Source organism: Podarcis melisellensis (assembly GCF_964234715.1).
Source record: "Podarcis melisellensis genome assembly, chromosome: 4".
Taxonomy (NCBI): domain Eukaryota; kingdom Metazoa; phylum Chordata; class Lepidosauria; order Squamata; family Lacertidae; genus Podarcis; species Podarcis melisellensis.
The window spans coordinates 76,520,809-76,546,331 of NC_138531.1; the positions used below are offsets into that span (position 1 = coordinate 76,520,809).

At 41.1% G+C, this 25,523-nt stretch overlaps 1 protein-coding gene and 1 long non-coding RNA gene across 4 annotated transcripts in view; one reads left to right on the forward strand and one right to left on the reverse strand.

Annotated features, from left to right (window-relative positions):
* Positions 1–4,723: 4,723 nt before the first annotated feature.
* NBEA (neurobeachin) overlaps positions 4,724–25,523 on the reverse strand; it is a 341,694-nt gene continuing 320,894 nt past the window's right edge. For all 3 annotated transcript variants that reach the window (XM_081909292.1, XM_081909293.1, XM_081909291.1), the window contains 7 exons: positions 23,602–23,673; positions 21,333–21,488; positions 21,076–21,246; positions 11,141–11,242; positions 9,360–9,556; positions 8,690–8,841; positions 4,724–6,531 (listed from right to left, as the gene is read on the reverse strand). In XM_081909292.1, the coding sequence (XP_081765418.1) occupies positions 6,441–6,531; positions 8,690–8,841; positions 9,360–9,556; positions 11,141–11,242; positions 21,076–21,246; positions 21,333–21,488; positions 23,602–23,673 (941 nt within the window). In that variant the 3' untranslated portion in view covers positions 4,724–6,440. The remainder of the gene's footprint in view (positions 6,532–8,689; positions 8,842–9,359; positions 9,557–11,140; positions 11,243–21,075; positions 21,247–21,332; positions 21,489–23,601; positions 23,674–25,523) is intronic.
* On the forward strand, positions 11,164–23,347 carry LOC309369009. Its single transcript, XR_014168005.1, has 3 exons — positions 11,164–11,266; positions 12,070–12,099; positions 22,192–23,347. It is a non-coding gene; the product is annotated as an uncharacterized lncRNA (long non-coding RNA).

Consider the following 25,523-nt stretch of genomic DNA (forward strand, 5'->3'; position numbering starts at 1 on the left):
GAGGGGATTTGGAAAGGACCGTCTAATTTACAGCCCAAGAACTTAGTGTGAGAATTTGAAGAGTGTTGTGCCTTGTCATTCCAGGCAAGATGATCAAACGTTATGGTGTGGTATGACATGTGCAAGGTCAATGCCAACAGCCAGCCTCCTCAGGCACTGGCTGGGGCTCTTGTGCTCTGGGAGAGACCACAGCACTGACACCTTCCCTGGACTGGGCCATCCTGCCATGTCCTCTGGCTCAGGCTTGCAGAGCAGAAGGGGTGGGTGGGTGGGTGGGAAGCCGCCATTTTTATATTCCCACAGTGCTCTGGATCAGCATCATGTGAGTCCACTTGGGGATTATCAAAATGGTGGGTGGCTCACAGGCAGAAGAGCAGTGTCTCCTGGAAATAATTTCACACTTCTAAAAATACCATTATACTTGAGGTAAGGGCTGATAGTATACAGAAAGCCCCAGGTTCATCTTCAGTTAAAACAATCAGTACACAATTTGCAAGGCTTGTGCCTTCAACTGAGGAGAGGTACTGCCAGCCTGAGTTGGATAAATAGGCTGACCAGCTGCCTAAATAAGCTCATAATGAGCTCCAATTTATCCCACCCTCTGATGTTGCTTTGTGCTCATTGGTTTCTGTTGACTCAAAATAATAATAATAATAATAATAATAATAATAATAATAATAATAATAATAAATTAATAATATAGTAGTAGTAGTTGTTTACACTGCCCATTTGACTGGGGTACCCCAGCCACTCTGGGCCACTTCCAACAAAATACAGAGGGGGAAAAGACAAAAACAGAGATAACATTAAAAGCTTTGTGAAGCAGAACTGCCTTCAGATGGCTACCTATAGATACCCAGGTCAGTTTATATATGGTTGCCTTAACAAATCAACTCTCTCTTTGTGACTCTCCATTTCCTTCCTTCCTTCCTTCCTTCCTTCCTTCCTTCCTTCCTTCCTTCCTTCCTTCCTTCCCTCCCTCCCTCCCTCCCTCCCTCCCTCCCCCTCTCTCTCTCTCTCTCTCTCTCTCTCTCTCTCTCTCTCACACACACACACACACACACACACACACACAGAATTATTGAGATTTGAGGAAGGAGAATGGTGACCTCTGGTATCTACCGCCTCACACATGCTGCGTTATGAAAGGAAGAATGTCTCCTAGACTATAGGGAATTTATCATCTAACACTCAGTGGAAAAAGCAGCAGCTACAAACTAACCACTTCTGCATTTTGGAAGCATTAAAATAGAAAAATAAGTCATATGGTGGTTGCCCCACGCTAATTATGTTTTTTGGCCGAGAATGCTTTCTTCTATTAAGCTGAAAGTGAGACATGCCATGTGATACGCAGTGGTCTATCAATCATCCAAATATTTATTATCCACCATCCACAACTGCATGGCTGTTGTGGTCAATATAAAAGAGCATTCCTTTTTGTCTAAACATAATAAATGGTGTATAGCACAGGTTTTTGCATTTCCAGTGCGTATTTTTCCACAGAATGAGGAATTCTATGGGCCCGTTGTTAAGGATTAATGGTCAGATCACTTCATAAATATAACACACACTGTTCAGGAACACAACAGCTAGCGCTGAGACTATGATGAGTGTTGATTAGAAAATTTGTGTAGTTGGTTCATTGCTCCAAGCACTAATTAGGCCCGCGTCACTGAACATTCCTGTTTAGTTTCTCTATTTTTATTTATTTATTTTGCACAAAAGCCATGTTTTATTTGCAGTGAGTTCTGACAGCGTAAATTGCTACCATGCTGAATTGGTCTATACGGGATAGAGGAATGATGGTAAATCACATTTTAATTCACTGTTCTTGGGGATATGAAAAAGTAGGAACATAATTTCCTGCTTTTGGGGATATGAGAAAGTAGGAACACAAAAGCTACCTTACTGATTTAGAACAAAGTGCTATCTACTGCTGCATTCTTTGGCCAAATGAGGCCAGGCAGTTGCTTCTGGGCAGCTTATGAGAAGGGCATGCCAGCAACAGCCATCTACCGCCGCCTCACCCTGCTAGCAGTTGATATTCAGAATCATGCACTCTGAATAAGTACTTTTGTTTGTCCCAAATCTATTACAAATCAGCCTCTATCAAGTCCCACCCACCCCCCAGTCACCTTTTTTTAAAAATCAGAAAGGGCTTTCCTTTATATTACAGGCAGCAACCATTTTAGGTGCATCAGATATGTGTGCAACCATATATGCGTGCATTGTGCCAAACCTGGAAGTGATCAGAAAACATCAGAAAAGTGGCACAAAAGGTTCTCAGCTAAAGAAGTCCGTTTTAGTGGCGATTTGTCTTAATTTTGTTTCTAAGATCAACAATTTTACATTTGAATTTTTGTCTGAACTTTGTGACTCATTAATTTTGAATTTGTCATTTAACCCTTGAACCCACCTCTTAACACTTCTGTGGTTTAGTTGTGTGCTCCTGCAGGGAAGAGACATACAAAGAATTCATTCAGGGTTTAACTTTCGTTACTTATGTTTCTATGAAAGCCATGGCACCATGCATGTGCTTCCCAGGAAGTCACCCATCCAGCACTGGCCAGAGCCAGACATGCTCAGCTTCAACCAGGTGATGCCCTCAAGTGCCCTCAAAGCACATCTTGCTTCTCTGCGGTCTCCCTCTTCTGCTTCAGTAACTCACCTTTGAACATGTTTATTGTCCAAAGAACCTACCACCTTGTTGTATTGAAAAACATGTTTGTTTTCCATTGCAAACATTGTAGCATTTGCACTCTTGCCTATCTCTTGCCTTATTGCCAGCAATACATGTGTTTTGCTGGACTCTTTGCTCCTACAGTATATATTTTTCTCATATTCCAAGCATGTCCACTTTTTAAGGGAGAGCATCTCAGTTCCATGCTGGACCTGGACTTTGTATCTTTCTGGCATTTTCTCCTATGAAATTAAATATGACCATATTGGACTTTCCAGGTAACTTGCAGTTTAAATTGCTTAGATAATTTAAAAGCAGAGATTGCAAAATCAGTTGATAAGAAATGGAAAGACAACTTAAGCTTTCAGAAATGAGGGGGGGGGGGGAATATCGTATTTGATAGACTGGTAGATGTTGGGAGGAGGGTAAACCAAGCCCTGTGCGAACCACTAATACCCCACCCTGCCAGTTATTTTGCTATTCCTTGCATGACTTTTCGCATCGCTCTGTGTCCAATGTTGCAGCTTTGGTATGTGTGGAAGCATAGACACAAGTGGGCCAAAATAAATCACATTTAGTAACTCTCATTTATTGCACTGGAAGAGACTTACACACCTCCTGAAAAACAGGAGTTAAAATACTTGGGCTGAATCACAATTCCAGACACATAAAAGCGGTATGTATCAGCTTCTGCTTCACAACAAAACACATTGGAAAATGTAGCTATATGCTGCATACCAAGCTCTACATTTAAAAGATGTTCTTTTTTTATATGTAAGGGTGGGAGTAAGTTAAGTATTTATATGCAACCATAGTGCGTTGGTGGGTTTTTTTTTTGTGTGTGTGTTTTTGCAGGGGGAAGAATGTCTCTTGAAGTTATCAAAACTCCCCTTTATCTCAGGAAGTCTGTTACAGATGCTGTTATCCCTGCCACATAAGGGCTTGCTTCAAACACTCTGCTTCCCTGTCAGCAGGGCTGATACACTGTATTATAACAAGCCTCCTCCATAACAACTGTTCACAGGCAGCGCTTGTAGCTTTACACGTGCAGCCTGCAAGATTCCTTGCCAGCATTAGGATGCTTCCGCTTCTGGGTCTCTAATTAGACCTTCTCCCCTACACTAAGAGTCTCTCTCTCCCCCCCCCCCTTTTCTTGTGGGTGGAGGGTGCCTTAGGGAGGAAGGAACAGGGGGAGGGCTGTGCAAAGGGGGTGAACAGTAGAAAGGACTAGGTCACCTGCATTTCAAAATTAGAAATTTGCTAAACATAGTTAGATAGATATAGATAGATAGAATAAAGGTTCACGCATCTTCCCCTTGGTGTTGGTGGAACAGCAGTGAGTATATTCAGAATATGTTTCATTACTGTTTCAGGTACCTTTTAGCTGCATAATACAAAGTAATATAACCTTCATTGTTATAGCAATGTTTTTCAGGCTAACTTGTCAAAGGGATGAAGTATAGTTTGCTTGTACCCAATGAAACAGAAAGACTTGTGTAGTGTTAATGAGTTTCTATAGGAATCTTAGCAGCGGAAAGACAGGGTTTTCATTCTTGCTAAATTAGCATTGTGCCTCTGAAGTTAGGAGCACAGCGATTTGCCTTTATCTCGTCTGTTGTTTTTTCCCCAATTTAGTTATAAGGAAATTCAGATCGTTCGCATTGCAGTTTAGTTTGCTTTATAATTAAGAGTTGTTAATCTGTTAATTATTTATTGGGCTTGTTTTATGAATTCTGCAATGTTTTAGTTACTTTTTTCCTATATATTTTTATTATTTTATTTCACTGTTTCCACTTGGGGGAGGTTGAAATGTTCCATGGAAACACTTGTGGGGGTGTGGGGGTCTGGAGTCTGGCAGTCGCTCTGGGAGTTCTTAGCCAGGTCCTTCTCCATGGACCAACCACTCCTGAGCTTATGGATGGATTGCATCTTTCTGATTTAATTTTGCAGGCAATGCATCTGACTAAAAATTAGAATTTCCTTTTCCACCAGCAACATGACATTTGGGTCAAATGTTCAATAAAAAGAGAAGCAATCCATGAATTCTTTGCATATTTTATTTTTCATTTTGATTTCCAACTCACACACATCTGGCATATTTTACATCTTTGCAATAAAACATGGTTACAATAGCTTAAGGAATTTATATATCCAAAATATTTCACCATGATCTTGAGATGAAATGAACTTATCTTCCAGATGTTCAATATTCTCCCAATTCTAAGCTACAAACTCAAGATATTGCTTACAGACCAATGATGAATAACTTAATCATTACATTGATTCCCCATGATTTCAGAATTTTATAAATACAAACAACAATGAAGAAGGTATTTAGTGCTAAAACTTACTAATACAAGGTGGAGAACAAATAAGAATCACATCAATAAATAATGATATGTTTCTGGTGCCAGTACAAAGAATCCGTTACCTTGTTTTTATCTTTTTTAAATAAATGACTGCAAGTGAGTGTAAAGTCTGAGAAAATTACATTCCTGTTACATGCCTCATAGCCCTACCGACACAATATGTACATCTATGACAATACAGTCACCAAATATACAAAGAAGAAACATGAAGTAAAGTGTATATACCCCTGGGTGTGTTACTTGATCCGTAGAATGTGCGGCAAATTATCCTGATAGTCATCGTTACAGTATTGTCAGACATGAAGTGCCGTCAACAGAGAATGTGGCGTGACTTTCAGAAGAATGTAAAAGAACAACCCCAATGAAGCTAAGGTCCTTTTTAACCAAGCTTTATTTCCAAGGAAATGAAGAGAAAATCTTAATTGCTCTCTCCCTGCAATGTACAGTATGCCAAATGTGATGAATCTAGAAGTCTAGCACTCTTGCTTTGGTGGGAGTCATTAAGCACGCGAGCATCCTCTCATCTCTCTTCCGTGCTCCTGCCTTTCTATCGCGGTACTAAATTAATAAAGGAAGGATTTTCTCTTCCTCTTACAACGCATAAATATGGCAAACAATGGCTTCATATCCAAACGCTTCATGTCATAAGCAAAAACTCCACTTAGAAGGGGGGGGGGTTGAGATTGAAAAGAGCAAACCATATTTCAGTGGCAATGACAAAACTGCGGCTTGTGCCCCATTTCAACCCTTAAATGCAAGCTGGGCCCTTAGGCAGTTCACTTCAACCTGTGAATGTCGCCATTTCATCAAGACATTCAGGTTTAAAGTACATGCAAGTTGTAACTCCACAATAAAGTTAAGAAACAATTTTTTTTTTGTTCTTTATACAAGGTTTTACTTTTACAAAAGTATCCCTTTAAAGTTAAGATGTGCATCTGATGTACAAAGTATCAAACGTAGTTTATTTTAATCCTTTTAATTATTATTATTTTCAGCTTGAAAAGAGGCTGGAAATGGGAAATGTATGCTAGGTTCATGGCCCCAAACAATGTAACAACCGGACACAAGTTTCCTCAGAATATTCAAAAGTCTCTTGTGACGTGTTCTCCACTAGCTTTTCTCAGTAAACAAAGGTATATGAAATAATTACCAAAACATCTCCTAAGTCATTATAATTTACATGATACAAGCTCATTTCTGCAGCAGCTGGTGTTCGGTTGTGAAAAAACACACAAAGTAAAATGGTTGCTGACTACAATGGACAGCTATTGCTGGGTGTAATGGAATGTACAACGGAGGTCGATGCAGACTTGTTTTTCCACCAGAGATTATGCCTTTCAGTAGCACTTGTGCTCTCAATTTCGCCTTTGCTTTCAGTTCTTCACTCCGGTTCAATATCTATTCTGATGCTCATAATGCCACCGATTAAAATCTATATTAAAAGCTACAATGCTACCAGAAGCCATGCCAGTAATTAGAGTCCTGAAAGAGAGACAGAGACACAAACTGTACATACTGAGTTATTTCTTTAAAAAATGTTCACAGCAGTCAGGTTTTTCCATCCTCAAACTATACTTATGCTGATTCCAAAGATTATAGAATCATATTAGACATACAGTGGTACCTCGGGTTACATACGCTTCAGGTTACATACGCTTCAGGTTACAGACTTCGCTAACCCAGAAATAGTACCTCGGGTTAAGAATTTACCTCAGGATGAGAACAGAAATTGTGCTTCGGCGGCGCGGCGGCAGCAGGAAGCCCCATTAGCTAAAGTGGTGCTTCAGGTTAAGAACAGTTTCAGGTTAAGAACAGACCTCTGGAATGAATTAAGTACTTAACCCGAGGTACCACTGTACAAGAACAATAATGGAAATGTGATATTCTGCTACTGCATCTAACATGCTGCATAACACAGATGTGTTTCTGGGTAGGCAAGTGAGTGAAATTAGGGATTTTCATTGAGCCATGACTGCCTCCATCTCCCCTCCGGTGTGCTGCTAATGAGAAGTCTTGGTCAATGAAATCTGAAACCATGCCAACAATGAAACATGGTGAATGCTAGCCAGATTTTTCTTTTTTTTAAATTAAAATTACACATGTAGATCCTGCCCTTCTCCAAAGGAAGTACAGTGGGATAGTCCCATGACCATCTTCACAACAACACTGGGAACAAGGCTGGCTCAAGACATTTAGGCATCTGAGGTGAACCACCAAATCTCCCCCTCCCAGAGAAGAAGGGGTGGGTGAAGATCTACATCAGGAACAAGGGGGCTTGGAATCAAATCAACCTTACCCAGTGGTTGAACTAGGAATAAAAAGCTGTTGGAGGGGGAAAGGGGCCTACTCAGAATCATGCTGGGCGGGTGCAGAGCTCAGGAGACCCCAGAGTGCAGCACTCATCATTCCTCCCCTAGGGTGGGAGGAGACCAGCAGATCCTCTCATTTGCCAAGAGACTGCTATAGAGGCAGCATTGTGGGGGCTACTGAGGAGGCAGCAGATCCGGCCTCCAAGGAACATGCCACAGCCATCAGTGCTACTGCAGAAGTGGCAGGCAATGCATTCCTCGGAGGCCGGATCTACCCCTGTGGATCCTGCCACCTGAGGTGGTTGCCTCACCTTGCCTAATGGGTGGGCTGGCCCTGCCGGGGAAGGAAGGTAGAAATAATGAGTTGCTGACGCACAAAAAAACCTGGTACTGCTGCTGCTTACCTGAAAGGTGTAGAGGTGGAGCAGGGCAGATGTGAGGTCAAAGCTGTGCAAGTTCACTAGCAGAAATACTGGATTGGCTCTGTCAGTGTTTGCCTGCACATCCATGATTTCACCGCCATCCTGCTGCCACGCCATCCAGGTAAGCAGCAGCGATACCGAGTGGCTCCATGGCATCAGCTGCTCATGAAATTAATGCTTGGCTCTTCTAACATGCATCATAGCTGAGGAGGGGTTTGAACTCGGAACATCCCAAGGGGGCCAAGAGTGAGAATCTATCTGGTACCCACATTACTATCTACAATCCTGACCATGGGGGTCACAGCTTTATAGCATTAAACCGATGTTTCACAAGTGGGTAAGTTGGCTCTTCACACTCCATTTTGTGTTTGGGTGTAGGGAAAGAAACAAATGCATACAGATTCAGTAGTGGAGAGAGCATGCATAGGTAGAATCACCCCAGGGAGGTTCGCCTGGTGCCTTCATTATAGATTTTTAGGCACCAGGCGAAAACGTCCCTCTTCAACCAGGCCTTTGACTGATTACTATTCTACAGCCTTTTAAATGTGTCTGTGGGAAGGGCAGGGTATTGTTTTTAATTATTTACATGTGTTTTTATCTTCTATTTTATTCTGTGAACCGCCCTGAGATCTTGCAATGAAGGGCGGTATATAAATTTAATAAATAATAACAATTATCTCCGTCTTTAAAATGTAAGGAAGTAGGAGCCCAGTCGAAAATGCAGCATGAGGAGTTTCCCCTAATGCAGCAGAATGAAATAAGAAAATTAGAAGCTGTACTGCTTAATCCAGAAATCATGGAGAGGTGAATTATATTGTGTGTTTCAAAGAGAGGCTGAATTACTGGGGGGGAACAATTAAAATGTACAAGTTTGAAGAGGCTCCCTGCTTCTCTTAGGTTGCAACTTACCTCTGATCATGAGACAGGTCCATTGCCCTAATGCCAGCATCACAGCCAGGGTAGATGTACAGCTGCTTGAAGTCACAAGCCTGCCATACTTCCACGACTCCATTATCGCCACCCGTAACCAGGTTCTGCCCATCGCTGCTCAGGAGGATAGCCTACAGGTGAGCCAAAATGAGTAGTGACATTAAATGCTGTGTAGACTAACACAAACAGCTTCTGTGAGAGGATATTTCCTTGTCCAGCCTAGGACAGGAGCAAAGAAGGCTTTGCTGGAAGTCACCAGGGATCATTTCTGACTTTGCCCTGCAACAAAGGTGCCATCAGTAACACCTCAAGAACTCCCTTTACTCTCTCCGAGGTGTCAGTGATGGATTGGACTCCTCAGGGCCCTGTATTCATGTCTTGGCTCCTAGTCAAGGGAGGACAGATGTCAAGCCATGTAAACTTTTAAAGCACAGACACTTTAAAATCTGTATGTCTAAAGCAGATATACAGGAATCATCAAGTGCTCAGTTTTAAAAACAGAGAGTTCACTTCTAGATTGAATTAGAGCCGAGACGTTTTTCCAGTAAATGTGATCCCTGATTTTCCAGTGATCACTAATTTCTCATGAGACTTCTTCAAGCATTACTGTTGTTGTACATCATAATAAATTCTGAGAGGAAATACTTACCCTGGTTGAGTCGTTGATCTCCATCTGTGCCAAGAGTTTTCCATTAATGCTAAAATTGCTGAACCTGCCTCGTTCATAGTAGATGATACAGTGGCCTTCACTAGATACTGAAATTAAGCGAGGATACAAGCAGTTTTCTGTTCCTTCAAGTGCTCTCAGCAAATCTCCAGTAATTGTGTGCACCAGGCAAGGTCCTTCTGTATATTGACAAATAATACAGTATATATATAAAACAGAGAAGCACATAATTTAGTTAAATTATGCCAAATGCATACAGAGATGGCACATAGTGGTATATAAACAGTGAAAGAATGTGCAGGGGAAACAATGTCTCTGATCTAAAGTGGTGCTTCAGCAAAGTGAAATATACATTTAATCAGTGAATCGCTTTCAAGTAGTGTGCACATGTGTGTGTGTATTTTCACATTTCCATTGCTGAGCAGAACAATCCCAGCCCATAAATCTGCTGGCTGGAAGAGGTTAGGAATCAGGTGGCGGTTCCTTCCAGCCAACAAACAGGAGAAATGCTGCTGGGGAGGTTACATCTAGCACAGAGGCTTCCAATACACCCACAGAAACATCCACCAGTGGTGTTTCTGCAGGCAATAGATGCTACTATAGCTGCCCCCCAATGCTCTAAGGATGAAGCAGATGTGGTTTGGGATATATTTCATTTCCCCAAGAGGCTCCAGGACTTGGCTCATTAGCCATGCAAGTCTGGAGCTGGTCTAGGCAGTTTTCCCACTGGTTACAAATTAATTGATTTTTAAAAAATGGGGGTGGAGAGACACATTGTTTCCCTTACCCTGGTGCCTCATGCAAGCCAGGAGGTCTTTGAAAGTGGTGGATCACCCACCACTTCATTTTCCTACCTCACTTACAACTGTGGTATGAATGTTCAAAATATTTTTCTGAAGCAAGTCAGCGGTCTAAGTCATTGCACCCTGTCCATATTTATCAAACATTTCGTATCTGTACAGCAGGGACAATTTTTAGCTGAAGTTTGGTGCTATCTTAAATAGTTGTGTTTGTGACTCTGAATGTAAGAGGATGACATACTCCTTTTCGTACCCTACTGTGGCAAGAGATTTGTCATTCTGATACAAAACCCAAGATATTCAATGAACAATACATCCTTTCAGCCCCATCTTGGATATCATTGTATGAAAATTATCAAGGAAGTAAACTATAACACAGTTTTGTCATGCTTTTAAGTATACTGTGCAGCAGACTAGCTTTTTTAAGACAAATGGTCATGTGGTGATAAATTAGTTGGATTTTAAGGTGCCACAGGACTTTTTTGTCCCTTTGGCATCAATAGAAAAGCACAGCAGCTCTTCTGGAATCATGCATACAAATTCAATACACAGAATGACTGAGGCATTTTCTTAGATGCATCCATTAAATTTGTACACACAGTTTGCAGCACGTGGGCAAACCCATTTACTGCCTTCCTGCCTCTGGTCCTTCCTTCACTCATAAGCATCACTGATACTCAATTTTCCACATCTCAAAAACTATTCCCATCCCTAGGAGTTTTTAAGAATAAAACCTTCCACTTTCACCAGACCAGCTGAAACTATTCACAAAAAATTAATTATTGAATTTCCAATTCAGCAGCTAGGATGCTTGCAAACCTGCATGGGCTCATAGCAGCCCATGGCAGCTGAGGGCAGTGGCGGAAGTTTACAAGCAGGCCGGCTGGTGGCAGATGAAGCTCCTGAGGCAAATCTTACTGATGTGGAAGTTTCAAATTTGTAAGACTAAAATTGACAACTGACCTTTAGCACCACTTATGACAAGTCCCAGTTCGGCACACACTGATACGCAGACAACTTCGTGGTCGTGCCCAGTCAGAACGGCTCTGGGAGCAGGATAATCACCTAAAACAGATGCCACACAAAAAGGTAAGACATCTCACGTAAAATATAATCCATCAGCAACAAATCAGATTCAAACTGGCTTTGTAATTTTTTATCTTTCGTTGAACCCCTGTTTCTCCACCGACTGGCTCACTCTTTGTTGGGCTTGAGCTAAGAGTTCATAATGTCCTTTTCTATATTCTCAGAAGCAACATAAAAACAGTAGGCTTTGTAATACCTTCTGGGGGAAGGATCTCTCTGGTATTAACCTTCTGTATAGTCAAGAATAATAAAATATTTGGGGCAAAACTAGAGATGGCCAGATTTGTCCATTTCAGTTTCTTTTCCCGGTCCTGAGTTCAGTTCCTCACATTTCCACATCAATTTGCAAAACATTTTTTAATAGAATTTCATAGACTCACACAATCATAGAATTGTAGAGTTGGAAGGGACCACAAGGGTTATCTAGTCCATGAATCTTTTGCCCTGCATGGAGTTAGAACCTATGACCCTGAGATTATGAATCTTGTGTTCTACCAACTGAGCCATTTTATGCATCTTTGCATATAATTTTGCCTAACATACAGACTTTTGCAAAGCAATTCCTTCATCTACATTCCCCCAATCTATGCTTTTTAATGCACACTTTACATGCATTTTCATAGACATTCCTTGGCTGGAGAACTGAAGTGCAAAATTCAGAGAAATGTGAAATTTGAAGTATAGCTGTGTTTCAGTTTCTGTATTGTTTCAGGAAGTGGTAGATTCACGTTCAAGTGCAAACTGAACTGAATTTCTCCTACATCTCTGGGCAAGACTAACATTTCCTTCTTGTTTTCCTTCCTAAGATTGGATTAGACATTACGATCCCTGCCAAGGTGAGTTATTATGGTCTTCTCCATGAGAACTCACTTGCAGTGAGGAAACAATGAGAGAGTTCCTTGGGTAATGGCCAGCAGTGGCCAGCTGCTATATTCTTAGAAGCTGGAAGAGAGGTTTTGAATTTTGATACTGGTTAGTAACTATATTTCTTTTGTTCTTATACTATGCTTCTTCATGAAGCACAAAACTAACTAACTAACTAACTAACTTACTATAATCACTTATAAGACATGTGGTGTGTTCTTAAATTTTAAAGTCCAGCCATGAGATTTAGAAATGTAAGCATGGTTTGAAAATAAGCTTTTAAAATAAATATTGGATTGCAATGTACATTCATATGACACTAGGACCAGAGGTTTTAGGGAAACACCTTTTTTAAATAACAACAAACAAACAAACACAATAAAATGCTAGGTACTATAATTTGTATCAAAAAGAAAAAGAATAGACTGAAAAGAATTATTTTAAGCGGCACAGTCAACACACTTATATTTATGATGCAGGCAGGATTAGTCTGCAAGACTTTGCCGCTCCAAGCAACTGCAATTTCCCAGAGGATGGGGGTGCAAATCTAAAATCTCTTGCAACAGGGCACACCTGTTACTTTGCTCAATATATTGGTGTGACCACTTGTGTCACATGTGCTGTCTAGCCAGGCTGCCTAATTATGGATGGTGCCTACCTTGGTTTCACAGCACCATGGCTGGTGCTTATTTAGTCCTATTTAGTCACTTATAGACTGCCTTTCACTGTGAAAACAAGGCAATTTGCAAAATAAAACCATTTTTTAAAATAACAATAAAACATAAGCCAGAATATTCAGAGTTCAGTAATGCAAATAGAAAGGAAATTCTGTTCACATTTGTGTGTGTGTGTTTCACATTCTTTCTTACTTAAGCTCTACAGGAATATGTTGGCAGTAATATTATGGTCAAATTACTATGAAAACCATGAAAGCTTTTGGCCAAGATGTGGGTCAGGCTCTGTCAAATGTTCCCAAACGGGAATAACTGTGTTGGGTTTTCCTGCTTTCTATTAAACTTTGTCATGTGTGGGTTTCTTGGCTCAGTCTAGCCTCCTGTTCAAAGATCCCATAGGGTGTGGACTGATCTTTCAAGGCTTTGGAATATGGAAGATCTTGCTTCAATGAAGTGAGTTAGAATAGCCAAAAGGCAGGACCTTTCAGAATGGGTCAGTTTTGACATTAGGTCAATAGGTGACTTGGGAGGGACTCCTCATGTTAGTACTCCACCTGCATGAGCAGTATAACATTAAAGTTATGCACTCAGGTGAAAGGTCAGCTCTTCTGTGAACCAAGCACATCCACATGCTACAGTTTGATCAGGTCTCCCACTGTCCTCCCATTTCTTTTGATACCAGAGAACTTCAGCTTTGTACATTTTGAATTTGTTATTTGGGTCATGACTGCAATTAGCATGCTCTATTTGGTTATGTAAATAGCAGACTCAAGGAAGCTTGAACAGCCCAGGGCCATGGGGATAGAAGGGAGAAACTACCCCTCTCTCTCTCTCTCTCTCTCTCTCTCTCTCTCTCTCTCTCTCTCTCTCTCTCTCTCTTTCCCCACCCCCTTGACAAGTCTCCCATTTTTGAAGCTGCTATTTGCATTTCAGTGGAAGCTTCCACTGAGATCAAAAGACCTTCTCTTGAAATGTAAATAGGAACTTCAGAGAAGCCCTTTTTTGTAAAACCATGCAGAAGAGAAAGAGTTAAACCTTCTCTGCCCACCTCTTCATAATCCTAAGGTTGTTCAGACATCCCCACAGCTGTTACTTAAAGAACAACAACAACAACTGTTCTAGTTACAGGTAGGTAGCCATGTTAGTCTGCCGTAGTCGAAACAAAATAAAAAAAATTCCTTCCAGTAGCACCTTAGCACACAAAAGCTCATACCAATAACAAACTTAGTTGGTCTCTAAGGTGCTACTGGAAGGATTTTTTTTTTATTTTGTTTCAACAACAACTGTGCATGTTAATTGCACATGCACAATGTCATGTGGTATCTAGTTTGCTGTTTGATCCATGCTTTAGAGTTGATTTAAATGTACATTCTGGGTGGTATTCAACTAAGTTTTACTCAGAATAAACCCATTAAAATTAATGGACATGGCTAAGTTACGGCCATTAATAACAATAGGTCTACTCTGAGTAAAAGGTTGAAAAAAACATAAGATTTCTCCACATGTGTAATAAATGCACCCATAGCTGACATCACTTGCACAACAGGATTAAGTTTGCAAGCGGAAGCATACATTTGGAATTTCTTAAGTCTTAATGTATCACTTTTCAAGCAAAAAAAGAGTTGTTTAGAAACATGTTTTGTTGTATGTCTCAGATTATCCACCACTTGCAATAAATTAAACTCAGTCCAAATCTCCGTTTCAAAATAAACAGATACATATTTGCCATGGAGAACAAAGACCCATATGCGCGTAGAAAAGAGCCAGAGAAGAACAAGGTTATTACAGAATTTGGGGTGTACAGGGAGACGATAAGGAAAAGTGAGAGTAGTTTCCCTGTTGTGAAAGAGGATGCAGGACTGGCACCAGCATTATCTGAAAGGATTGTGTGTGTGCGTGTGCGTGACAGTAAAAACGAGAAGGAAGCTAGGAAAGACTCTGCAATACATCTGTTCTGTGTCTCTGGGCAGGATGTGCAAGGTTTTGATAGGAAGGGGCCGTTTCTGTGGTTTACTGCATGTTTTGTTGACTCTGTATTGCTAGCATAAGGGAGATGGAGGTGAAAAATAGAAATTATGTAAAGGAATGAGGCAATCCTCTGAAAGATGTTTGCATCCTTTCACCTTTCCTGACACAACAGCCCATTACAGGGAACGACTACAATGAATGACTGCAATTTTTAAAAGTCTAGTGGCATTTGTGCATATGCTACGTGAAGCATTTGATTAGAGATGGGCAACTTGTTCAGCACAAAGAGTCATATAGGAAACACATCAGGAGACAAAGAGTCTCGGCTCAATTGCATATTTCAGAGAGATGCTAAACTACAGCTGGCAGAGGGCTTGAACTTATTCTACAATATTCTTATTTTGAAATTGTTATTCTCAAATGTGAATTACTTGAGTTGGCCCTTGAAAAACCTTGAGAGTTTTTTTGACAGTTGAAAGGAAAGCAAAGAAAGGCAAACCAGCCTATTATCTCTATTATGCATGATTCTGGAATACCAAACACACAGTTCTCACTGAAGCTGCAGGTTATCTATAATTAAATTGGATCTGTACTGTGATCCACTTCATTTGCCAAGGCAAGAGCCCACGAGGACCAATATGGTCCTTGAAAACAATTTTTTAAAGAAATCCTAGCTATACTATGCTTTCCAAAGCCTTTAGAATCAATCATAGCTTTGCAATAACAGTGAGTATCATTTCACCCTTTAGGGACAAATGAAAGAAAATACAGTTTTAATCAGAGATATATTCTTCCAACAAAGCCACTGTGTGGGGGAGGAAATCTCACCCCACATTACATTTCACTGCAAAAGGCAGAATGTCATGGACCTTAGCAATCATTCACAATCCAGTAAAATATTCTGTCACCAGCACATCACCACTGATAGATGCAGCGAGAGGTTAAAGGCTGTGGCACCAGGGGAGCTGCAGGTGAAACTTGACCACTGTGAATTGAAACAGCATCACTTTGAACTCACAGTAATTTCCCCAACGTGGCACCTCTGTATCTGCAGTAGAATCACTTCAGGGCAAAATGATAAAATATACGAGACCAAGCTACCAAAACAGTTCCCTCAATGTAGTTTAAAATAAGACGCTTGCTTTTGTTCTCCGCAATGGACATAATATGTGATTTGATTTCTGTGGAAGACCGAACGTCTTCCAATTTTAAACAGATAAATATTATTAATCTTTTTATTATTATTCTGAGATGTGCTTGTTTCCTTGCAATCTAATATTTCAGGTGCAATGGAAACCTCCCTCTCTCCTGCCGCACCCCAGTTTTAGAAAGCACAGCAGCACACTGCCGAAAGTACAATGGGAACAGTTGTTTTAAAAAGCAGGAGCCATCAAAGCATCTCATCCTTGGCAGAACAGTTTTCTTATCTGAAGGAAACCAAGAGCACTGAAAACTAAGCATTTATACAATCACATATAGACCAGGTAGAGGCAACAAAAGATCCCGAGGATCAAATCCCAGGGAAGAAGCACTGTTCCTTACTTTTCTCTACAACGACCTACCTGTGGGTAAGCAGCCTAGATAACCAGCAGACCTGACATTGCTATTCCTATTCTAGTCCAGGAAAGTGAAGGCTCGGACACATGAAAGCACTTTAAAAATGCAGCATATAGCAAATAGGTGTGTGTTCCTGGCTCCCTCCATTCCCCATGTTTCTTCTGCTCCCTTACTTCCCACACCTGCAGAATGGGCACATACCCATTCTGATTCCCTGTGCTGTTTTTTGGGAGGAGAGGGAGGTCACAGCAGGATTTGCCACCGCCACGACCTCTCCTCCAGGAATCTCCTATTTTCATTGTGAGTGATGGGCTGGAAGAGAAGCTATTCTGACAAGAAATCCAACAATGAACGCTGGGAATGCCATCTTGTGCCTTGTTACAAGCCATGGCCTGAAGTGGGTTCACACCTGCCCTATGACTATTTCTTGGGCTCTGATAGGAAGCTCCCTTAGGCCCTGGGGAGTTAATTTCTCTGTCCCTGCTCTTGATAAGCAGCTGAAAGGTCACACCAAACCTGGGGTTGCATCTGTCCCTCAATGGACAGGAAATAAGGCATACAAAATTCACATGGCTATATTTTTGTGGGAAGAAACGGTGAAATACAAGGGGCATAAGCATGTGTGCAAGTCTGACTGAAAACACAGATATGTGAGTCTATAACTGTGTGACCCTTTTCATTAAGCAATCAAAAGTCATTTTACCCCTGAGTTGGCCTAACACAGTTTCAATGTGATTTTGAAGAAACTACACTGCAAACAACAGATCTGAGTGTGCAAACAAAGCCTGCTGTACTAGCCACCTCTCAAATAACATAATGTCAGAAGAAATAAAATGTACAGATGCAGGGGATGTTTTAAGTCTAATGATCCTCTCCTTCCAATTTATTTAGAGAGTCTTTTAGATTTGAAATATTTACTTACAAGTGACTTAAAATACCTTGAAAAGTGTTATTCAAAAAAATCAATGTTGCTCTCTCCCTGGAATTCTTTATAGACACATTTAGTATTTCCAATGCACGGGGCTGTTTACTACAGTCATTTATTGAAGTACTGAACTTTCCCTTTAAGCATATGTAAAATGTGTCAAGTGATACAAAATGCACTTCAGTGTCTTTAAGGGATATTTCCTATAATTGGTCCACAAACTGAGCTTTGGGCTGGTTGACACAACACGCTCATAGTGCTCAATGCAAACACGGCCAGGGAAAGCAACGTTAACTAACACCTCTGGTGACTATCTGGTATGTAATGAGAAATGTCAAGTCCCAAGATCAATGAAGTTTCAGACTCTGGGGACACAACAGGAATAGCATTGATCCTTTTAAAGAAACCAGTCAAAGGCTGAACGCAATATATTGCACAGATAGGCTCAAGAGGATAAGCGGCCAAGTCCAGCATACCTACATGACAAAAAATTCAATCAGCTCTTAGCACAAGCTGCTGGCTCCATTCTCCTTCTTTTCATGCAAGGAGAAGGTTCCAATTAAAGTGTGCAAATTAATTTTTATCACTTCCAAATTAGTTTCTGAATTTGTGTCGGTTTCAGAAGAAAACATCTGTCCTTCACTTTCGTTGTTGCAATTTCAGCTATTTGGGTATTTGCTCAAAGATCCAGATTTTTCCCTCAACCTTTGTTTTTTGTTTTAAATGTTTGTGTGTGTGTATGATACAGCAAGTCATCTATTTAGTGCAGGCTAGAGATGCAAATGAAATGATGCACATTCATAGTCAGAATTAGATTCACCAAGTTATGGAAATGGTTTAGGTGGAACAGTTTAGTAAATGGTATAATCAACACCTGTTTTATCTAACTATTACTTTGCATAGCCTGATCCAAAACAGTATTTGGCACAGTGATCCAGGATATCAGCACTTCACATGCCCCAACTTTTACAGGCAGTGGTAAAGGTAAAGGGACCCCTGACCATTAGGTCCAGTCGTGACTGACTCTGGGGTTGCGGCGCTCATCTCGCTTTATTGGGTGAGGGAGCAGGCATACAGCTTCCAGGTCATGTGGCCAGCATGACTAAGCCGCTTCTGGCAAACCAGAGCAGCGCACGGAAACGCCGTTTACGTTCCTTCCGGAGCGGTACCTATTTATCTACTTGCACTTGATGTGCTTTCAAACTGCTAGGTTGGCAGGAGCTGGGACCGAGCAACTGGAGGTCACCCCGTTGCGGAGATTCGAACCACCGACCTTCTGATTGGCAAGTCCTAGGCTCTGTGGTTTAACCCACAGTGCCACCCAGGTCCCTTACAGGCAGTGGACCCTACTCCAAATACTGTACCCTCCTATCATGAAACCTCAAACTGCAATCTGCACACAAGGGCAAAAATGAATGGGGCTGGGGCATGGAAGATGCTGATAATCTATACAGAGCAGCATATTACAATAGTTCAGTGCTGTAACAGATTTACCAGTCCTGTTGTGGCAAAAGCCAATACAGATTGCTAGTCCTAAATAGCTTGCAGCCCAACTCCCTCCTTGTGCTACACAGTCCAGAGCATCAAATTTGTTACTTTAAAAAATGTAAACTCTTTTCTGCTGGAAATTTTCAAATGTAAGAAGCTTTCAGGGGTTCCAGCTCCAGGAAGCCAAGCTCTCCCCCCCCCCCCATATTTTTGGGTAGGAGCCAGCCCCACAATGTCCACAAACTGTGGAGGTGAAGCATGGAGCTGATCGCAACACAACTCCAGTGGGCTGCTCCTTCCCCTCCTCCTTCTGCTGTGGCCCACCGCAGGTTTGAAACAGCCTTCTGCTGGTGGTGGTGCCAAGAGGAGGAGGAGGAGAAGCTGCCAGCCATGAAGCCGCTGGCTTGTTGTTGTTGCTGGTTGTTGCGCACATTAACTGGCACGTGCTAATACCCCTCACAGTGCAATTCCATATATGTCTCTTCGGAAGGGTTCAGTGGGACTTGTTCCCAGTCGCAGGTAAGTATTGTGCATAGGATTGCATCCACAGTCTCATGAATAGCAGAAGAACCAGCAATGGGGCATCTTAACAATGTATATGCAACTAATTTAGTTTCTCTTTTAGAAATGATCATAACCAAAAATGTGGAGGTGAAGCATGAGTCATGTGTACATGCACATGTATGTGAAATTTCAAAATACAGGTTTACAAGTGCTGATTTACCAAAATAAGGAAAGGAGAGACCCTCCTTTATATGATTTTCTGAAACAACTGAAGTTCCTTTTAGTAATTGGATGCACTGAAGCTGAAATTGATAATTAACTGTCTTTCAGCTTAAAGGATCATTAAAAAGTCAAGCACCTAGCCCACATAATTACTGTAACCTGACATTTTTCTTTTGAATTCCTTACCTCCTTATGCTCTGTGATATAAAATATCTTATCTGTGTCTCCAGATGACAGCTTTTGAGAAACTAATCCTTTTCTGAAAATATCATCTGCATCTTCCTAGAGATTCATTTTAAAGATGTTAACTAATTGGATTTAACCTACACTGTACATCTCACTTTCATTTTTCTTACAAGATAAGCCCTAATCTCCTGGCAGTAAATGTACAGGAACTGTAAATGTTACAAAGAAATATTTCTTAATATAACTGCTCTGTTGACTTAACACTGTGTTGCCCAGTTTAAATATAAGATCTGGGGCTGACCATACTGCCATCACAAGTGGTGGATACAGCCACTAGTAAAATAAATGGGGAAACCCAGTGAATTTACAGTCATACGTCAACAATGACAGTATCAAGGAAGTATGATGGAATTAGTTGGGTAGCACTACAACCTTCAGGAAATATCAACAGATCACCTTGCTGGTTCTGTGGCATGGCAAATGAAGAGGGCCATATATATTGTTCCTGCACTCGTGGCCAGATGTTTTGGACTACAACTCCCATCCACTGCAGCCAGCATGGCCACTGATCAGGGATCATGGGAGGTGTAGTCCAACAATATCTGGAGAGCACCAGTTGGCTATGCCAGCTCTAGAGAAAAGTGCTGGGTTACCAAATACGCAGAGTAGTACCGGACTATGGGCTGCATACCTTTTAGGGGCCCTGCGACGAAGGTTAAAATATATTGATTTGATCTTGAAAGAAAATTACAATCAATGTGATCCCACTAGAGTGTGCGCATGAGGGGGACCCCAAGATTTTGACTGCCTAGGGGCCTCCACAGGGTTTAATTTGGCACTGCTGGAGAGATCATGATGGCTGAGGTAGTAAACAGAGGGGGTGGGGTGGGAATAGAACAAAGCCACAACAGGAAGAAGATGAACAGTCCATGCATTTTCAACAAACCTCTGCAAATAAGTAACATTCATTGTTGGATTTTGCCTGTAAAGTCAATTGGATGACTCAAATATTTAATTTTACATATATGTGTGTGAATTATTTATATGTATATATATATATATATATATATATATATATATATATATATATATATAAAAGGTTATAAGAAATTCTGCAAAATACAAAGCTATATGACTTATACTGGGGGAAAATTTGAAAAAGCTACTTAAAATGTTATTTAGGCTCTATAACTGCTTGCTCTGTTCTTCCCAAAGTGGCAAGCTATCTGGTATTATGCATATTACTTTTCCTATTTGATTTTTAACTTTTTAACAAACATGTAGCCCACAATTTATGATTACTAAAAAACAGTGTTTACAGAATGCATACAAAGTTTTACTGTCATTCTAAATGTAAAAAAATGATGATTAAAGGCAAACACTACATACATGCATACATAAACTACAGAAATTTATGAACTTACTGCTATTTGGATTGTCACCAATGATATGATGTCGGCCACTCCAGTACCACAGCAGTAATGTAGCATCACGAGAGCCAGAGACTATGTAGCAGTCTCCGCCGATATAAGATTCTGATCTTGCAAGGCAAGTGACTACATCCCAGTGGCCAAACACAATCTGAGTTAGCTTGCCTACAACAAAGAAATGCTGTGTTACTGATGTTTTTGTTTTAGAGCATTACAAATAGAAATGCAAATAACTGTAATGCAAGGTCTACCTGTTTCTGTGGAATAAACTCGAAAACTCTTGTCCCAGAAACCACAGATAAGAATGTAGCGATTATCGGCTGTGACCACAAAACAATGAGCATTGATCTGAATGCTTTGATCCACAAGATCTGTGATTTGTCGTTTGTTCACACCAGAATTATTAGCTGCCGAAAAAGAAAAAGCATTTTCACCATTTTATTTTGGGAAGATGGACTTAATGGTAACATGGTTGTCCCAAGGTTTTAGATATCTAAAACTAATAGAAGTAGAAAGAAACATCATAAAACTGGGAAGACAAAATGGCCATAGACTCACAACCAACCTCACTACCCAGAAAAGATTAACATGCCTTCAGACCAAATAGTTCCTGATGATGCATGTCTCAGGCTCCAAGGAAGGCAAAAAGACTTCTAGGGCTACTGATCAATCTGTCTCAGAGGAAATTGCTTCCTTATCTCAAAACCCACCCTTAGTTTATTTCGAAAATTCCCCTCTGAGCTACCCGAACCTCTTTTCTCCAGGGCTGGAATCATATGACAGCTAAGTTTATAGTGGCTAATTTAAAGCATTCTGCAGGCAATTCTAACCATATGAAGGTTTGTCCATTTGTAGTCCTTGGCCAAGTGGTAAATATGGAAGCTGAGGGCATCATAATGACTGGCTCACTGTATGGCCATAGGGGAGAACCAGAACATGAGCACTTTTAATGTATCCACTATGGGGTAAACAGTTGTGTGATTCCACCCCAAATGTGGTAGGTTTTGATTTCCAGATGAAGTGGGATGTGGAGAAGAAGCCTTAATTTGTCCAATGTAGATGGCATCCAACAGGCTTTATAGAATGCAAACATTTTTTTTCCATTTCCAGCTCATACTGCAATACAGTTTCCCCACCCCACCCCATCAACCCCTCTAGTGAATTATCCTAAAGTAAAAGAAAATACACCAAGCAAACATGTAAGTCTTTATTGTTGGGTCAGATCTGTGCAACCTGGTTCATAAGCTGAGGGAGTAGGCTGATGATTGAGAAAGATTGCTTCATTGATCTGTTGCACATTGTATCATGCTGACTGGAGAGGTTTCTTCACTGACACCTGCCTTTGTTTTCTTACACCTACATACCTATACGATGGGGAACCAACTCAAGCAGTTTATATTTTAGATTTGGTTTGTTTATATGATCCACTGCCCCTCCCCCCTCATATTAGCTGCATATCTTGCCTTTTTAATAAGATTAAATACTAGCAATCAGAATGTGGCATGAAAAAGTTGCTTCCTGCCTCACTGCTATTATGCACACTTCAAATAAAAAGTAGTTTGATTGTCACTACTTATGGCCAGAGTGACTTTCATCTGCATAACAATTAACACCCGCTGCTGTGCCAATCTAAAACCACCATCAATTCACTAGGCTAGTGTAACACCTTTAACGTAAATTGATGCAATTATTAATTTCAATAATCAATTATTGTGCCCCATCCTATAAATATTTTGCCAATTTCAGAAATGTGAAATTGTTCATCTTCTAACAAAATTAGGCAGCTTTGTGGATTACACCAAATTATTCAGGATGATAAAATCCCAGCAAACTGTACTGTTTTCTCAAACAGGGTGCATAACCAACAAATGAGATTTGATGCATACCGGAACAAACAAACAGGAAATAAATTCTAACTTCAAGCGCACATAGTTGAGATCTAAAATGGCTTTGCCAACCAGAAAAGAGTTCTTGGGCTTATGGCAGCTCAATGAAAATGTCATTTCAGTATGCAGCAAAACAGATGGGCCACAGATTTAGGGCAGACTTCTTCACACAATGCATAATTAATTTGCAGAGCACATAATGCAGTGATGGCTACTACATTTGATAGATTTAAACAGGGAATTTAAGAGATTCATGGATGATAGGACTATCACTGACCACTAAAGGGACAGGTATATGGAACTTGAATATAGACTTCTGACACCAGTTGCTAGAGGCAAGGAAGCAGGGATAGCTGTTATTTCTTTGATATTAAAAACTGCAGTGTCCTTATACTGAGGCAAACCACTGGTCCATCTAGCACAGTATTGCCTGCTCCGACTGGCAGCAGATCCCCAGGGTTCCAAGCAGTAGCTTTTCCTAGAGAAAGGAAGAATTGAACTAGGGACCTTCTGCATGCAAGGCAGATGCTATATGGTCCTTCCCTGAAGTCTTCTAATTCATTATGAAGCACATTCAATATGTTTTGAACACATCACGTTCTAATAAACAGATACTTTATATTCTCTGACATACCAATCAGTGGGTCCATTTCAATGGGAAGATGATGAGCTTGATCCAAAGAGTATCCTGGGGCTCCCCTGAGGCCTACATAGTAAAGGTGAGAAAAAAGCCAGTGAGTACTGTACAAGTATTATTTCACTTCGCTTTAATGGGTCTGCACTGCAGGCTGATCATGTTCCTATTTTTTACCTCTTCGGGTTAAAAAGATGTTGTCCTACTTTGAACAGCAAGAAATCAAGGGAAGATGCACAAATATTTCAAAGTAGAAAAATGGACAGCATTTCTACCTTCTGGCCCTGAGCACACTATGGCCTCCTGGTTTCTTACTTGTTCCTGGAATGTTCCACTTTTCTTTAGGACATCCCTATTTTCATTGGAGAAATGTTGGGAGGTATGGAGATATCCGACCCTCAAGCCGTCTGAAGGCAATCCTATATAGGGAAGGTTTTTTCCTAATGTTTAATGCTTTATTATTATTATTTTATATGTATTGGAAGCTGCCCAGAGTGTCTGGGGCAACCCAGTAAAACATGTGGGGTATAAATATTAAAATTATCATTATGAAATGGGATGTCCCCATTTTCATCGGAAAAGTGCTGAAGGGTATGGGAGTGCTGATATAAACTGAAGTTGAGACAGCAGACTATTACAGCAAATTGGTAGGATGCCACTCTGTAAACATTACCCCCTAGGCTTTGAGAGAAGAGGGTGGCCATTTGCTACCAGGCCACTGAAAAACAGTGCTCTGAGCTCCCTTTCCCATGGAAGTGCTGCTTAAAGCAGAGGCAGGGAATCCTTTTCAGCCTAAGGGCCACATTCCCCAGTGGACAATCCTCCAGAGACAAAAGTGACTCCTAGTAGACTAAATTGCAGCTGGGCAAAAGTCAGAGGTTGCCTCACTCACATACCACTGATCTCTCCATCCTCGTTCTAGGTAGTAAGAAGGACCATCACTATTCGAAGAGACATTTAGTCAGGCAAAAGTACTCAGAAGGATTGGCCTGTGGGAGAATAGGCAGCCTGGAAGTGTTCTCAAGGAGGGTCTCCCAAGCCTGAGGGTCTCTACCCTTGGCCTACAGCAAAGGTGTTCTGGACAAAATGGCTTAGAAAATCAGGCAAGAAGGGGATGGTTGGGCCAAGGATACAATAATATTTTGTTACAGGATGGAGTGGTTCCAGTCAACCTGAGAGAGTGGAAAGACCATTCCTGAAGAAAACTACGCTGTATCCAAATATCTATTTTTAGGCCAGTGGAGTGCATTGCTATCAGTGCTGCTGGTGATATGTACTTCTGATGAGGCAGTGAATGTGCTGAAACTGTCTGATTGTGATAGTGGACTGGACAACAGCCAACAAACTCAGGCTTAATCCACAGAAGACTGAGATAGTGCTAGAGGGGTGTGCAGCCTGCTCTAAAGGAGCACACAACCACTCAAAAAGCTTGTCTGTAGTTTGGGGGTCCTTCTGAAGCAACTGCTGTTGCTTGAGGCACAGGTGGCCTTGGTGGTGAGGAGTGTCTTAAACTAGCCTAGGCTGGGGGCTCAACCACAACCCTGTCTGGACAGGCATAACCCGGCTGCAGTAATCAATGCTCTGGTAACCTTAAGATTGGATTACTGCATGTGATTTATGCGGGAGTGGCTTTGAAGAAGTTACAGCTAGCGCAGACAGGCTATACTGCCTACAAGCTCAGGGTTAATTGATCATGTAACATTGCTTTTGGCGCAGCTGCACTGGTTGCCTGTACATTTCCAAGCCTCATTCAATGCGCCTCTCCAAATATGAACCTTTGGTTGTTATGTGTGGCCCTCCTCTGGGTGCATTCTCAGAGGGTGGAGACCACTGGAAGGTCTTTTCAGTTGTAGCTCCCTGCTTGTGGAATGCTCTCCCAAGTAAGGTCTGCTTGGTGCCAACATTAGCATCCTTTCAGTGCC